This window comes from Rhinichthys klamathensis, unplaced genomic scaffold (assembly GCF_029890125.1).
Source record: "Rhinichthys klamathensis goyatoka isolate OS25496 unplaced genomic scaffold, OSU_Roscu_1.1 h1tg000189l_1, whole genome shotgun sequence".
Lineage (NCBI taxonomy): Eukaryota > Metazoa > Chordata > Actinopteri > Cypriniformes > Leuciscidae > Rhinichthys > Rhinichthys klamathensis.
The window spans coordinates 803,477-818,884 of record NW_026606716.1 but is presented as its reverse complement, the minus strand read 5'-3'; the positions used below and the strand labels follow the sequence as shown (position 1 = coordinate 818,884).

General features: G+C 39.4%; 1 protein-coding gene across 1 annotated transcript; it reads left to right on the top strand.

The window, feature by feature from the left end:
* The first annotated feature begins 565 nt into the window (after nt 1-565).
* On the top strand, nt 566-8,139 carry lgals3bp.3 (galectin 3 binding protein, tandem duplicate 3). Its single transcript, XM_056261943.1, has 5 exons — nt 566-752; nt 2,541-2,744; nt 2,832-2,963; nt 3,966-4,227; nt 6,905-8,139. The coding sequence occupies exons 1-5, from the start codon at nt 692-694 to the stop codon at nt 7,944-7,946; spliced, it is 1,701 nt and encodes a 566-aa protein (XP_056117918.1). The 5' UTR covers nt 566-691; the 3' UTR covers nt 7,947-8,139.
* The last annotated feature ends 7,269 nt before the right edge of the window (nt 8,140-15,408 follow it).

Sequence of the window (15,408 nt, the reverse complement as noted above, 5' to 3'; positions counted from 1 at the left end):
TTAGCAAAGAGACTATCACTGTGCTGATACAGATCAATACACGTGAAATGGCACTTCATTTTAACATTTGATATCCTTTAACAGTCATAAGCACAGCATGTTGGGAGCTAGAAGTCAGCTATAACTTTACAATCACAATAATATGGGAACATGTATGTGCAATAAATGTACACAATAAAGGATAAAACTTTATGAACATTACATTTTTGTCTTTATTTCTAAATATTTTGTATATACATCAATATTAACCATATATGGTCAATGCATATATTGCAGTAAATTGAAAAATATAAGCACTAGTTTCCCATACAGTATATGGAAATGTATTATGTAATATATCGCATTATATTTTGCAGTATATTTCCATATATTTTTGTTCCGTAAGGCAACCTGCTCTTTGCATTGTTGTGATTTTTGTGTGTGTGTGTGGCAAACCTAAAGCTAGTCAAACAGGTTTTGTCTGCACACCGTATCGGTTTAGTTTTCTCGTGAAATGAAATTTAAGGTAGTCCTCAAATTTGATTGGACAGTGGTAGAACATGTAAGTGATACCTATCTCACAAAGCTTGACCTGATTTGGTAGATATTTAGATGAGATACAAGAGGACTTGTAAGTATTTCCGTTAGAACTTTCATGAATCTTTTCCATCCTAATTTGCTGTTTTAAAGAGTTTCCGCCAAGCGATTGGTCATGTATCTTGTATGGACCTTGCTGTTTCTACCTGTGTCAGCACAGCGTTGGACTCTGTTTGGTTAGTATCTGAACACTACTTTAAATTTGAATTACAATATGACCTTCATACCTTAATCTTTTGTATTTTCTGTATAAATATTACACAAAAACAGCATGTGTTTAGATAAGAATTTATCTCCTATAAGTATTGGGTATGCAAAGCTGCTAATCTGATTTTACACAGCCTATATTGTCCTTTATATAGTCTTATTCGTTTTACAAATTGCTCTGTTTTGTTTGATGTGGGCTTTCTGAGCACATTTTCATGAACCATTTATATAAATATATGTATACAAATACCTAGATAGCAAGCAACCATTAAAACAATGTTAATGCATCAACGTAAATTGCATTGAATCACCATGACTTATGCATCCGCAATTAATGTTGATTTTTTTTTTTTTTACATTTCAAAGAAATCAAAGGTAATGGCATTGCCCTTATGGAAAGAGATATATTAAATTGTTTTAATGTATTGAAAAACATACAGAAAAATATATTGTGTTGATATATTACAATATTGAATAATACATAAGCAATGGCTGGTTTTCATGTATTGAAAAAATATTTGACAATATATTTACAATGTTACATTCACTCAATTGAATTATGTTCATGCTACTCAAAGTATTTGAGCCATCGATCCCCGGTGTTAAATAAACGAAGTGGGGCATCCTGCGGTGAACATCTAACCCCGGCCACATCCAAGTGCAATGTCAGAAGCCACACCCATGTCGGTAGGGTAGGTTTTAGGTGAGTTTCAGTATGTAGGTTCTAGATTAAAAGTTTTTTTAGGCTTAATGTTACAATGATCAGTGTTTGGTGTAGGCACTCAGTAATGTGATTGACATGACATCTATGATCTTAAGAATCGGCTACAGGGCAGAGTTTCGGCTGAACTGGTTTGGAAAACAAACAGGCCAATGAGAATGTTCCGTATTTGGACATGGGCGTGTCTTCTGATGTCACACTAGGATGTGGGCCAGATTGGATGTCCACCACAGGCTGCAGCGAGATGCTTTTAACACCACCTGGTGTTCATATGGGAGCCACCAGTAACACTGAATCAGTTATTTAGGTACTTAATAGATGAAATGATTGATGACTGTTCGATTATTGAAGACACCTGATGATAATGAGTAGAATAACTGAAGGAAAGTGAAACACAAGAACTATTACTGACTATTACTGATTTTATTGACTTTAAGAATTTATATTTAAAGATATCATAGACCTACAAATTTAATAAGATTAGAAATAAAATCTAGGTATTTGGCTTAATTAATTTCTGACGGTGATAGATAGCAATAAATATAAAATTACTATTGACCTCTGGCTTTATTTATTTTTTTCGAAATGTTATTTCATAGTCTACCCTTGAATCGATTCTGCTCTGCGCTTCACTACAATGTAGCTTTTGCATTCTCTTCACACTGTCCAGTGTGTCGTGCAGTTCGGCCTACATATTTTGAGAGTTGGTCAGCTAAATAAAACAGACTGTGTGCCAAATAGGTGTTTTCCTAAATGTTGTTTTAAGAAATGAAAAGCTACACACTCCATCACCCAGACAGCAACATAGTGTCTGCCCACATTTGGTACAAGGGGATTCCAAACGGCCCAGATCTGGGCCGGATCTGGGTTGATACTATGTTGCTGTCTGGGCAATTAGGATTAGAAGAACTGTTCCCAAACATATAAAATGGTAGAAACATAATAATCATAATAATGATGATAATCAACATAATAATGATATCAGTATTTTTGGCCGAGCAGTGTATATAATATATACATTTATTACTTGTGGCAGATGAGCAGTCAAAGCCTAAGCGAGAGGGCAGAGTGAGGCTTGTCGGAAATCTGCCTTCATCTGGTCGTGTGGAGGTCTACCATGATGGACAGTGGGGAACAGTTTGTGATGACGGATGGGACCTGGCTGAAGCACAAGTGGTGTGTCGTCAGATGGGTTTTCCTGGAGCAATCTCAGTTACACCTGGAGGACAATATGGTGAAGGTATGGTGCAATATGAGGAAGATAATTTGATTGATACACATTGTGATAACAACAATATTATTATATTTGTTCAATTATACTTTTAAGGCTCTGGTCCAGTCTGGCTGGATGACATGAACTGTAGAGGCTCGGAGAGCTTACTGTCTGAATGCTGCTTCAAAGGCTGGGGTGTTACTGACTGTACACATAACGAGGATGCAGGAGTGATCTGCGATACTGGTAAGACATCTGCTCGATTTTACCAAAATTACAACTCTTCAGACTCTTCAGTCAGTAATGTTCGACGTTACGTCAGACGTAAACTGACGAATTGGGATCTCGTCTGATCTCTCCTGATGCCTTCTCGTGCACCCCCTGCCTCATGAAGCCAGGGAAGCCAGTGAAGCCAGTAAAGCCTTCCAGGTCTGGTCCCTGTGCTTCACCACGTTGCCCTACTGTGGGTATGTCTATAGTCCCTCTGACCCTGCTTGTACTGCGTCTGGAAGCCTGGATAGCACTTCCCAGCCCATCTTGCTGGCTCATGCGGACCATCAGAATCGGCTATGCAATTCAGTTCGCCCGGTGTCCTCTCAAGTTCAGCGGCATCTGGTTCACCTCAGTGGAAACTGGATGGGCCAGTTAAAATAAGCAACAAAAAAAAGAAGAAAAAAACAGGTTCCCCTTCATCTCCGTTTCAGCGCTTTTCTGCGGCACTAAGGAAAGCGACTCAGTAGCCTACCTGTGTGGCTCTAGTGTCGCTGTCCTCAGCTCGGTGCAGTAACGTTAGCCTAACTGGGGGGGTCGCACACTGGACAAGAAGCGCTGTGCCGCGTCGCGTCTAGGACAACTCGAGGTATCCCTCGAGGTAGACCCTTATCTGGCGAACCCTGGATGGAGTACCTCCAGCACCCTCAGCAGTGACGGAGGCGTCTGACACTAGGTCTAGCACTTGTGTGTATGCCCATAAGGTCAGCCCCTGTGTTAGACTAGGCGCCCATGTTTTGCGATTCCCCTACGGGTGATCCCACATGTTTATTCTTCCACGGTATAGCTTCCTTGATCCCAATTTGTCAGTTCACATCTCACATATCGTCCCCGTTCCCTCCTTCAGGGAATGGGGTTTACATTAGTAACCTTTTCCACAGACATTTTGATAATTTTTTACATGCTTTAACTACAGCTTTTGATCAGATTGAGGAACTTGAGGAGCATTTTAATATGTTTTATACATTTTCTTTGCAGGTGCAAACATAACCAGCAATCGTCAGTTCTCTGTGGATAACAGTCTGGGTTTGTCTGATGATCTTGGTCTTCTGTTTGACAGTGGAGATGGTTGTGATTTCAACATTAATGTACGAGACCTCAGTGAAGAGGCAGAGTTGACTATTTGTGCACACAGTATGATCCTCATGATTTATTCAGAACTAAACATAACAAATGAGTCCAGAAACCTCACAGTGGATGTCAGCCAGGCGTGCCATCCTTATGTCCCTACTTTTCTCAGGTAAGTTTCAGAAGACCACGCTTTTTTTCTCAGTCTGAAATTCTGTGTGATTCTTTGGAATGGTGCCTATTGTGTCAAGACAATGAATGGGATAAACTGGAATATTTAATGTTGTGGATATAATAAAAATAAGCCACACCTTAGAAATAAAAGGTATTTACGAAAGTTTTTGCTGCTTGATGGCAAGCTGATTCATTTGTCAGTAGCTTACGCTATTGGGATAACCACTTTATCCATGAATACTGAAGCATAAAATCACACCAGTGTAAGTACACTGGCCAATGACATTCAATGGGGCTCATTCATTAAACTATCATGAATATATTACCTTTTTTGGGTTATATGTAATTTCCCCGTAAAAAGCACCTATCCGAAAACTCTTCTCCAGATTCACAAACGCTTCGTAAAAATCCGATTTGATAGTTATGTATGTTAGTAAATTCCAATCATTTGTAAATATTGCACGCATGCACAATCATCCACAATTAGCATCATACTCTGATTTTTAGATTTCAGATTCAGACTATGAATCCATCCAATCGGAGGAGATCGAACATATATTTTGATATTTTGAGTCGATTTTATAACACCCATTGTTTTAATTTGTCCTGCATCTCCTAGCAAAGAGGTGCATGGTTCCATGTGAGTTTGTTGTGTTTGGAATGACTTTAAATGACTGAGGATCACACATTACAAGAATTTGGTGTATAATGCCCAGTTTTTCTCTGTAACCATAAACCAAGTGTATGATGCACCGTAAAAGAAAATCTTAATTTTACAGAAAATAACAGATTTTTCTGTATAATGACTTCATAAAATCTTTCAGAATATCACAGCACTGCAGGATTTTCTGCAGCAGTATTGGCATTGCAAAATGAACAACTAATATTTAATGACTTAATCAGAAATTAGACTTCATGTGGTATCAATAAATCATGGCCACCACATGATGACTATCATCACTAAAAAGTGACCAGCATCATCTGATGTGATTTTTTCTTGGAATCCTATCTTAACAAATATGTATTAAAGACACACAGTTAAAACAGTCAGAGTAAAACTAATGTTAAAAACCGAAGGGTCATAAGCTCAACTAAAGCAAACACTGATCACCAAAATGATGACATCAAACTTTATTATTTTCAATAAAACATCAACTTCTAAAGCTCTGTTAATTCTCAATGAGAACTTTAGTGTGAAAGAAATAAAGTCTGGATTGTAATAAGTGAAGATGCTGAGATCTTGAGAGATGCCATAAAGAATCTAGTGGCTCGATCTCGCGTTTCCGAGACCGTAAAGAGAAGTGTGAGTGGTTCCCACCTCATTATATGGTGCCAATTCCTTCTCAGTGCCCTCAGGAGGCCATTCTGCCAACCCTGCCACCTTCTGTGCCCGCTATGCAAACTGGCAAGCCAGATCCTCCAGTGGTCCCAAGGAACGCCGCTCTCCCTGAAAGTAGTATACATTCCAGGGTACCAAAACTTAGGAGCAGACATCTTGTCGAGACAGGGACTGTGCCAGGGGAATAGAGACTTAACCCTAAGGTGGTGCAGCTCATATGGGGAGTGTATGGCCAAGCGGAAGTGGATCTGTTTGTGTCTCAGGATGTTTGTGCTTTTCCTCTGATTGCTCTGTTTCCCGGAGTTCTGCAGAGGGTCCGCCAGGACAGAATAAGTCGGTACTGGCCAATCCGAGGTTGGTTCCCAAACCCAGTGTCCCCCCTTGACGACTCTCCCTTGGAGATTCCGGTCAGGGGCGACCTTCTGTCTCAGACAGGAGGCACGATTCTTCACCCCCGCCTAGACTTATGGAACCTGTGGCTTTTGCCTCTGAGGGGGACCAACTCATAGACTCAAGGCTCTCAACGGAGGTTATTGAGACCATACTTCACTCCAGATATCCCTCCACGAGAAATCTGCATGCATTGAAGTGGAGAGTTTTCACTTCATGGTGCGGAACAAAATGGAACGTCTCAGGTTACGACTGTAACCCTTGTTTCCTGAGAAGTGAACGAGATGCTGCGTTTTGCTGCCATACTGCCCGCGTCCCTGTGATCTACTTGCTTCGGTTTATTAAAAGCTGGGTGGACTTTATAGCTTCCTGGTCCTGACGTCACCCCGCCTTTGTCGCTCCGTCATGCCAATGGACTGAGTTCGCACACCTGCTTCAGCCACAATCACACAGAGGCGATCCCGAACCATCCTTATAAACCTTGTAAAGTTTTTCGTTCCCTTCTCGGAGAACAAAGATTATAATCGTAACCTAAAACATTTTTCGTGTAGTGTATTCAAACCTTTAGATACAATATTTTTAAGCTTTGCACAGCTATATTGTAGCCACCAGCTACAGCCACTTCCCAGTTCCACACGCTTTTGCTGGTGTTCTCGTACTCCCCATGACATTTTTACTCCCCTGTTTCTTCATTCGGTGGGGAGGCTGATACCTAATTGGGCCCTTTCTCTTAAGTCAAATCAAGTCATATCACTTTTATTTATTTAGCACGTTATATAATACAGATTGTTTCAATTTTGTAAATTGTGCAGTAACCTTTTCAACAAAATAATAAAAATCATGAATTCTTTCTTTTTTGGCCCAAATGACACAATTTTCTGAGGATGACCCCTTTTAGAACTAATGACACAGTACATAGAAACTAATAATATCTGTTTTTGCTCAGGTATTTGTACACACGTGAAATTGATGTTTCCATCACATCGGCTCAATGTCTCCATCAGCTGTCATTTATCTTCGGAGTGAAGACACTTATGGAGGATGTTGGCAGGATGTTCACTTCACTCCTTCCAGAAGACAACACCTTCCGGACACAGGTATCAATGTACGAGTATGGCGTCCGCACAGGTGACCTTGTTCTGCAGGAGAATGTCCTTCAGTATCTTTCCTGGAACTGTGAGTTCCTCATAAACTCTCCGCTGTGGAGCACCATCACCTTTCAAATGATGGACGCTCTGCTGCAGCGCTCAGACCTGGTTGTGGAGGATGAAGCTTTACTTCTTGAAGCTCTGGAGAGATGGATCCAAGACAAAAGTGATAAAATTAGTTCAGAACAACAGGCCAGCCTCCTGAATCACATCCGCTTCCTCCTGATCCCAGTGGATAAATTGTATGAAATGCAGTTTTCCTCAAGTGTTCTCCATCAGAATAATGACAAACTGTACCTAACTGGTCTGCTCAGAGGTTTTCAGTTCAATGCTCTCCCTTTCTCTAAGATCAGGAATAAAATGGATAACATGAGTAATGATTATCTGCCCAGAATCTACACTGGTAAAGAGTGGAGTGTATTTATCAATGACACAACCAACATTTACCCCTACTATCACTACAACTACAACTATGGCCAAAATAACAGAATCCAATCCTTCTCCACTCCTGCACACACTAGTGCTCTTTACAAAGAGCAGATGGTCCAGTGGCAAGCCCAGGTTTTTCTTAGTGTTCAGGAATGCTATAACTATGGTGTCTCATGTGATTCTTTTCCTGTTGCAAGGTTCCTCGCAAATGGCAATCAGAACAGTTACGCTAACACCATTCGCTTCAGCAACAGGTTGATTCTCACCTGTAAAAATCAAAACAATGTCTTTCATGTTCAAGAATTTAAAAACAGCATGGCAGTGATTCCAACCAACAGCAGTATGGGCCTGCCTAACCCCTGTCCTGATGACTACAGTTTTAGATTTGTTGTGCGTCCAGAATACATCTAACTGCACGCTGTTGACATCAGGCCATTTTCTGCCACTGTTTTAGTTTGGCTCTGTTTACTAAAATCAATCAAATTAATCTTCAAATTAATCTTCAAATTAATCAATAATCTTCATTTATAATGTTCAATGTCAGTTTATGATCATTTTAAAAATAAGTGAAGGGTTTTCATTTAACCATTTTGATTATTTAATGTAATGATTATTGTTAGACTTTAATAATGTTTGATTGTTTAAAGATGCATAATAAAAATTTAATAAAAAACGTTAATAATTTCTTTTGCAGTTTTTTTTATTTATTATATCATGATATACTGTTGGTTAGCTGGTATCATATGCTGGTAAAGTGGTAAATCTGATGAAGCTCAATTATCTTTATGAGCCAAAACATTACGATTACCTGCCTAATAGGCTATTGGTCCTCCGCGTGCTGCCAAAACAGCACTAACCCACCGAGGCATGGAGTTCACAGACCCCTGAAAGTGTCCTTTGGTCTCTGGCAGCAAGACGTTAGCAGCAAATGCTTCGAGTCCTCTAGGTTGAGGAAGAGCCGCCATGGATCAAAATTGTTGTCCAGCATATCCCACGGATCCTCAAATGGATTTAGATATGGGGAACTTGGAGGCCAGGGCAACACCTTTAACTCTTCATCATTTTCCTCAAACCCTTCCTGAACAACGTGTTCAGTTGTGGTAGGGTGCATTATCCAGGGGAAAGAGGCCACTTTCCACCAGGGAACACCCTGTAGTGATAATCAGATACAGTCAGCCAGCTCTGGTATGTTGAGTAAATTAACTAGATTCTAATTTACTAAAGTCTCTTCCATTCGTGAAACAAAGGGGACAGTGTTTTGAATTGATTAAATCATTGACTCATTCGCACATGCAGCGTCTTCTCTGATGAATGAACAACGAAGTGCTTTGCTTACTAATCGAGCCAGCTCGGGACATGTGACTCAAGATGACATCTCGTGAGTCCGGCCAAAGACCACGCGACCCCTTAGGGTCTCCTCTGTTGTAATCACCTCACACACAGAGCATAAGTGTAATAACGTGATCACCACCACTCAAATGATTAAACTCATCAACTCAGAGGAGTACGCACACACACGAAACTCCCCGGAGGGGGAGTGAGCGAGAGTCCACCACCCCGGCAAACTCTAACTGAACTCTGCTACACACACACACGCAAAAACACTCATTCATGAACTTTTAAATGCCTACCTCTTTAAACGTATGAAGTGTTTCTCTTGTTGTGTTTTACAATCCCCATGTGACCAAATTGATGTAACTATAAGCTTTTATGGTATGTAATCAGTTTGACATTCGTTTAATCACGAAAAATCATCTATCTGCATTTTACTAGCCCTAGGAATGTCGCGCTTGGTATGATTGGAATCAGAGGAATCGAATAAGATCGAATCACTGACCCAAAGTGCAACATGAGGCATACTTTTATCAATACCAGTTTAGAAGTGTATTTTTACTAAATGTTATCTTCCATGCACATGACCCGGAGGGCGTGTGTTTTCGCAAACACAGAAGTTTGACAACACGCCTCCTCCCCAAACGATTGGATAGGACACGCAAGGAAGGCGTGCCTCTAGCTCCTTCAAAACTCGAACGCCACAATCTGTTCGAGGCAGTTTCTATGCCACATGAGAGCTTTTCCTGTGAGAGGATCCATGGCTCCTTCGGGGAGCTTTCTCCGTTTTCTTTAATCTTTCTTTATTTTCGTCTTCGGACTTTTCTTACGTTTAGTTTCAGTGAAATGAACATAATCGGCAACTTCAACCTGAAGGAGACTCTTCGAATCTGCAGCGACCACGCTCGCCCAGAAGAACTGAGAAAGCACGCACCCGCTCCTAAGGACACGCACGCAAGATGCGGTTTTCCTCAGCAACACCAGGAGAACCAAAGACCTTTAAGCCTTCATTCAAACTAACGCGCTTTGCCCACTCTGAAAGACCACGTGAACGCATGACGCAAGGACAGAGACACAGACACGTGCTTTCTTCACATCACGCCAGAGAGCGTTACCTGTGCAAGTAACCGTTTACCATTCTTTCAAGGTTTAAGATCTGTTGATTCTTGGTGTCTAAAAAGGTTCTGTGTCTGTGATGAATTTTGCCAAACCAGAAGATCTCTCATCTTCTCACTCTCTCTCTCTCTCTCTCTCACTCCCAATCTTGCGCTCTCGCAATCTCTCTCTCTCACTCCTGTTTGTTATTCGTCTGTCTCATTTGTTTTACTGTTTACTGTACATACATGTATCCCGTGTTTAAATGTAGAATTCTGTATCCGTAGTTTCATTTTATTAAAACCATTATATTCTTGATTGTTTTGAATGCTCATATTTTACAAGTCAATGAAATGCGATCCTATAGCTACAAAGCTTTACAAGTTGTTACTATATCAGTAACGTACATTTTATAAACACGAGAAAATTAATGTTCACGGCCGGAACATTGAGTTTTCTTGGAGTTTATAAAAAGGATAACGTTGTTGAATTAATTGAGGGGTTAATCTTACAGCCGTTTGCTGGACAAACCGATTGTTTGATAGCCAATTGATTCCCTTAAAGTTATCTCATATAATCGATCTGAAATGAGACCATTGATATATGAATGAGGAATTATAATTCGTTATGATTGATCATTCATATATACAATCGATCTATTTTCAATTTCGATAATTTAACTGTAATATGCAATATATTAATCATATTCATGATTAATTATTAAAATTCCCTATGCATAATTTGAGCTAATTAAGGCACATCTCGATGTCGCTACAACCCTAAAGGATTGTACCTGGTCTGTAACAATGTTTAGTTAGGTAGCATGTCTCAAATTCAAGTCCAAATGAATGTAGGACTCACGGTTTCCCAATAGAACATTGCCCACACTCCATCCATCGGCATGTCGTCCCACAGTGCATCCTGGTACCACCTCCCAGGTAACATGTACACGGCCGTCCATGTGATGTAAAAGAATATGGGCTCATCGAACCATCCAATCCTCTTCCACAGCAGCAAAGTCCAGTTCCAACGAGCCCACTTTAGACGTTGGACAGGTGTCATCACAGGCACTCTGATTGGTCGGCTACGGATATATATATATAATTTAAAAGCAATATGTATGTGTGGCGCAAAAATATTTAGCCATTAATTGCAAATACAGTAGGTTTGTTCAAATTTACTTTTAGTACGATTGTTTTAAACATGTAAAATTGCGCAACACACCAAATAATTTGACAAATGGTCACATATTAGTAACAGACTAATATAGCATTACATTTCATGTTCCTTGCAGCTAATTCATTACGATTACAGAAAATAGTGCAATCAAACGCACAGGTAATACAAAAATGTATTCATTATCTCATTCGTGAACATGATTAGTGAATTTTATACATCTCTGGATGGTGAAAATGACATCCCAAAAAAACATATAACATAATCGGGCCATTTGTGGGTCCCGTATGGTTTTTGTGTGTAGCCCACCTCGGCCCCATTATTAGCACCCATTTGTGACCCAAGTGAGCCCTTTTAAATGGCCCCTATTAGACCCCACTGGGCCCATCATGTGCCCCTATGGGCTAAAATACCCATGTGGAGCCAATGGACACATTTCTATGGGCCCCATTTGGGTTGCCCATGCAGGGCCCAAGTGACAGCCCATCAAAGTCAATAAAGGAATTTACCATAAACCTATTCCCTCTGATCATAAAAACACATATACAACTCTTGTAAACATGTCTGATAGAAGTCAGGTTGGGACTAGTTTACTGTAGTTCACAAATGAGCAGCATCACACACGTTTCTTGTGACTAAGCAAGCGGATTTCCCGTAGCAGGACACATAGTTAATATAATTAAATGTTAGGCATGAAGGATGTAGATAACTCCTCAGTACACCATGACACATTTTTTAGAGGAAATATGAATACATGTTTAGATTCAAAAGAGCTTTTGATGAGAGTTTAAAAACAAAAGTTTTACCATTATAATGACTCATATTGTTTTGATGAGGCTTGTCTGAGAAATAGATTAAGTACTACCTAGTTATTGTGTTAGAACTTGTACTGTGTCTTACCATGCAGGCTCTTAAAATACAATGAGACGTCTCACATCAATGACATGATAAAACCACACTCGCATCACAGTTGCACAATTCTGTTCTTTCCTTGATGAGGGCACTTTTGGTCTTTGGATACGATACTGCTTTGTTCTTCATTTGGAGAATGAAATAACCAGTCCCAGCTATACTTTATCAGCTCACTATGTGGCGAATAAATTAATTAATTTATGTAGATTTTTTTTTTACCATACATTTATTATTATTTTTTTAATATAGTTTAAGTCTTTTATTTACATATTACATGCAATTTTTCAAGTTGATTGTACTGTAATGTGTGTTGGCAGTGCCTGTACACAACCATCATATAATGATAAAAATCCATCCAGTGTTTTTGTTTTAATCTCCTTATATGTTTTCCCCTGTCTCAAATTGAGCCGTTCGTTTTTGTGACGTCAATAAAACGGACGCCCCTCCCACGAGTGTTGATTGACAGCAGCGTTTCAACACAGACCCGCCCTGAGCGATCTGCCATCATAGTCCGTTGTTGTCCATTGTTGATACGCTGGAGCAGAATGGCGTCTAAGCGATTGTGGTGTTCTGTTCTTGGGTGTAATAACGAACACAGCAGTCATTTTAATGTTCCTAAATCCGAACCGCTGAAGACACAGTGGCTGAGTTTTGTTTTCGAAGGGAATATTCCCCACGAGCAACGTCAATGCTCTCATGTTTGCCGAATCATTTCTCAGTGGACTGCTTTATAAACGAGGGTCAGTATAAAGCTGGTTTTGCTAAGAAGCTGCTCATGAAAAAAATAATCAGTACCAATTATTCATGTCCCTGCTGCACCTCCAGAAGAAGTGAGCGTAAAATTGTATATTTTATATTAATCTTTGCAAATCGCTTGTACGCTTCACGATGAATGCAGCTAAGTTTTACACTCAGGGTACATTACGGCATGTTTTCTATACGACGTTCTCAATTTAATTCATAATCCCATGTTTATAATGAACAACGCGTTATGGTTATTTTGTTATTACAAACGGAGTACGTATACATCAGTAAACATTCGTACATCTCACTAAGTTACTCTACCCTGCCAGTACACAAAGTTAGAACAAAGTGACATTATGTTAACCAACCATTCAGAAACCTCTGGTTCGAGCCTTAATTGTCAAACTTCTTTGCGGCCGTCATCTTGTTCCGGGTCCAACTCCGGTACAAACTGATACGGTTGCACAGATGTGTCCTCAGAGACTCCTGCTGCCATTCTCTCTCCAAAATATACCCTCAACTGTTGTCAAGGCAACACTTCACGTGCGTTGTCAAAACGCCTGCAGAACAGAGGGGCGGAGTGAGCGAAGCTCATTATCATTTAAAGGCATATGCACTGAAACGGCGTGCTGAAAATAGAGCTGTTTTTGACCAGGTAAAATTAGTGTTTTCTTACAATACTAATGAGAATTTTTAATTAAAGTATATTACAAACTTTTTGTTTAGACCCTAAAGAATCAAATTAACTTGTATGAAAATGGCATTATATGACCCCTTTAAAAGTAGCCACATCTAGTATAAAGGGTTTCTTTTTCCCCTTCTGTTACCTTAAATATACCTGATACCCTAAAGTGAATGCATTAATGGTCATTTTTTTATGAGTAAGCAGTGAATGTGAAATGTGATTTTGTGCCTTGTATCACATGGTGCTGCTTTATCACATTTGGCAGCATTAAACGCATACTTACAACATTGTTTTCAGATTCAATAAGTATACCACTGCCATAAGCATGTAAAAAGGCTGGCAAACAAAGCAGTTCAGTAGTCAGGCATTGAGATGACAAATATGTTATAAAGCACACATCTGCATATCTAAACAACAGCAATACTCCCAGGTTCTTTGCTGACCTGGATGGTGTTAGTGTTGTCAGTGTTGTATGGTAGTGACGCTGGGGCCGGGGCAAAAATCTGAATTTGATAACTTTTCTTTTCTGTTCAGAAGAGTAATCTTCAATGTATCAATTAACCAATTTATAAACTATCAAAGATGGTCATTATTAAGCCAAATTTTACTTAAAATGAATTTTGAATGGTGCATGGCCCTGTTATCAGCCTGGCTGAGATGACAAAAGCCTGAAAAGAATGAGTTGAAGGTTTTGCTCTTTAATTCACAAGTCCGGATTCATTCAGACTGAGGTGTCGTTGGGCTGGAACGTCACGTGGAGCTACATGTAATTGATGCAGCAGTGGTAGGAAAAGCTATGACCCAGAATGAGTAGAAGAGGAGTGGGCCAAGCGCTGTTCCTTGAGGCACCTCGTTGGTTGATGTAAACACCCTTCACCAGATATACTGGATTGAAATAAAATTTTCTAAATTTTATTAAAAAACCAACAATATTGTCTTCCTGTGTCTTCCTGCAACTATGTCAAAATATATATTTTTTTGTTAGTAATCTTACTGATTCTTCTTAGAAATCTTGTAATGGTAGTTCAATAGTATTTCCTACATTTGGTTTAAAAGTTCACTATAACAGCGTCACCAACAACACGTCTGAGTTAGTATCACTTCTCTTATCAGGGATTTCATAGTTGTTCTCTAATGTTGCGGCATTATAGTTTTTTTGCACAATGTTTAAAAACAATGCAATTTGCAGAAACAAAATATAAAACATTTATACAAGAGAAAATTTGAGTAACGGTGGAGTTGGTTTGAACAAATAGTTCAAATTATCCTAATATAAGAAAAGTGTCTTGTTTAATTATTCAGATCCAATCTAATATTTATTAAACGTAAGTTCTGGCAGGTCACGTTAGTTAAGCTCGCTTCAGCTGACTCTCAGATGATCCACGTCTACCTATCGGAATACGACGCCTATGTATACGACTGTATATATAAGCTCCTTCAGTATTATCAGCAGCTATTGTGTTTCTCAGGAGCTAATTACCCTCCTCCATCCCCAGCTCCTCCTCTCGTCAGTCAGGATTTGGCATTCTAATTGCCCTTTGAATCAGAATAAATTCTCGAATTATGTTGTACATTAAAATCTCTATTAATGAAAGATATCTGCAATACATTCATGTTGGTTCTGTTCTGTTTACCCTAAGGGGGGTTTTTGCTGCTCTAGTTCCCACCGCCAATCCAAACTGTATGCTAATTATCAATTGTATTTGACGATGGTGGTCCTGACAGAAACTCATTTACATAATTTTTGATATGCAGTACTGGTAAATCACAGAACAGCATTAACCTGCCATCTGAAGTGAAACAAGTTAAAAAAATTTAATAAAAATACTAAATACTTGATAAAAAAAGCACGTCCTTGATACGTAACAACTTTTCTACAGCTTACCTCATTGTCATGCTACATAAATTACAATGCAAAACAATACAACA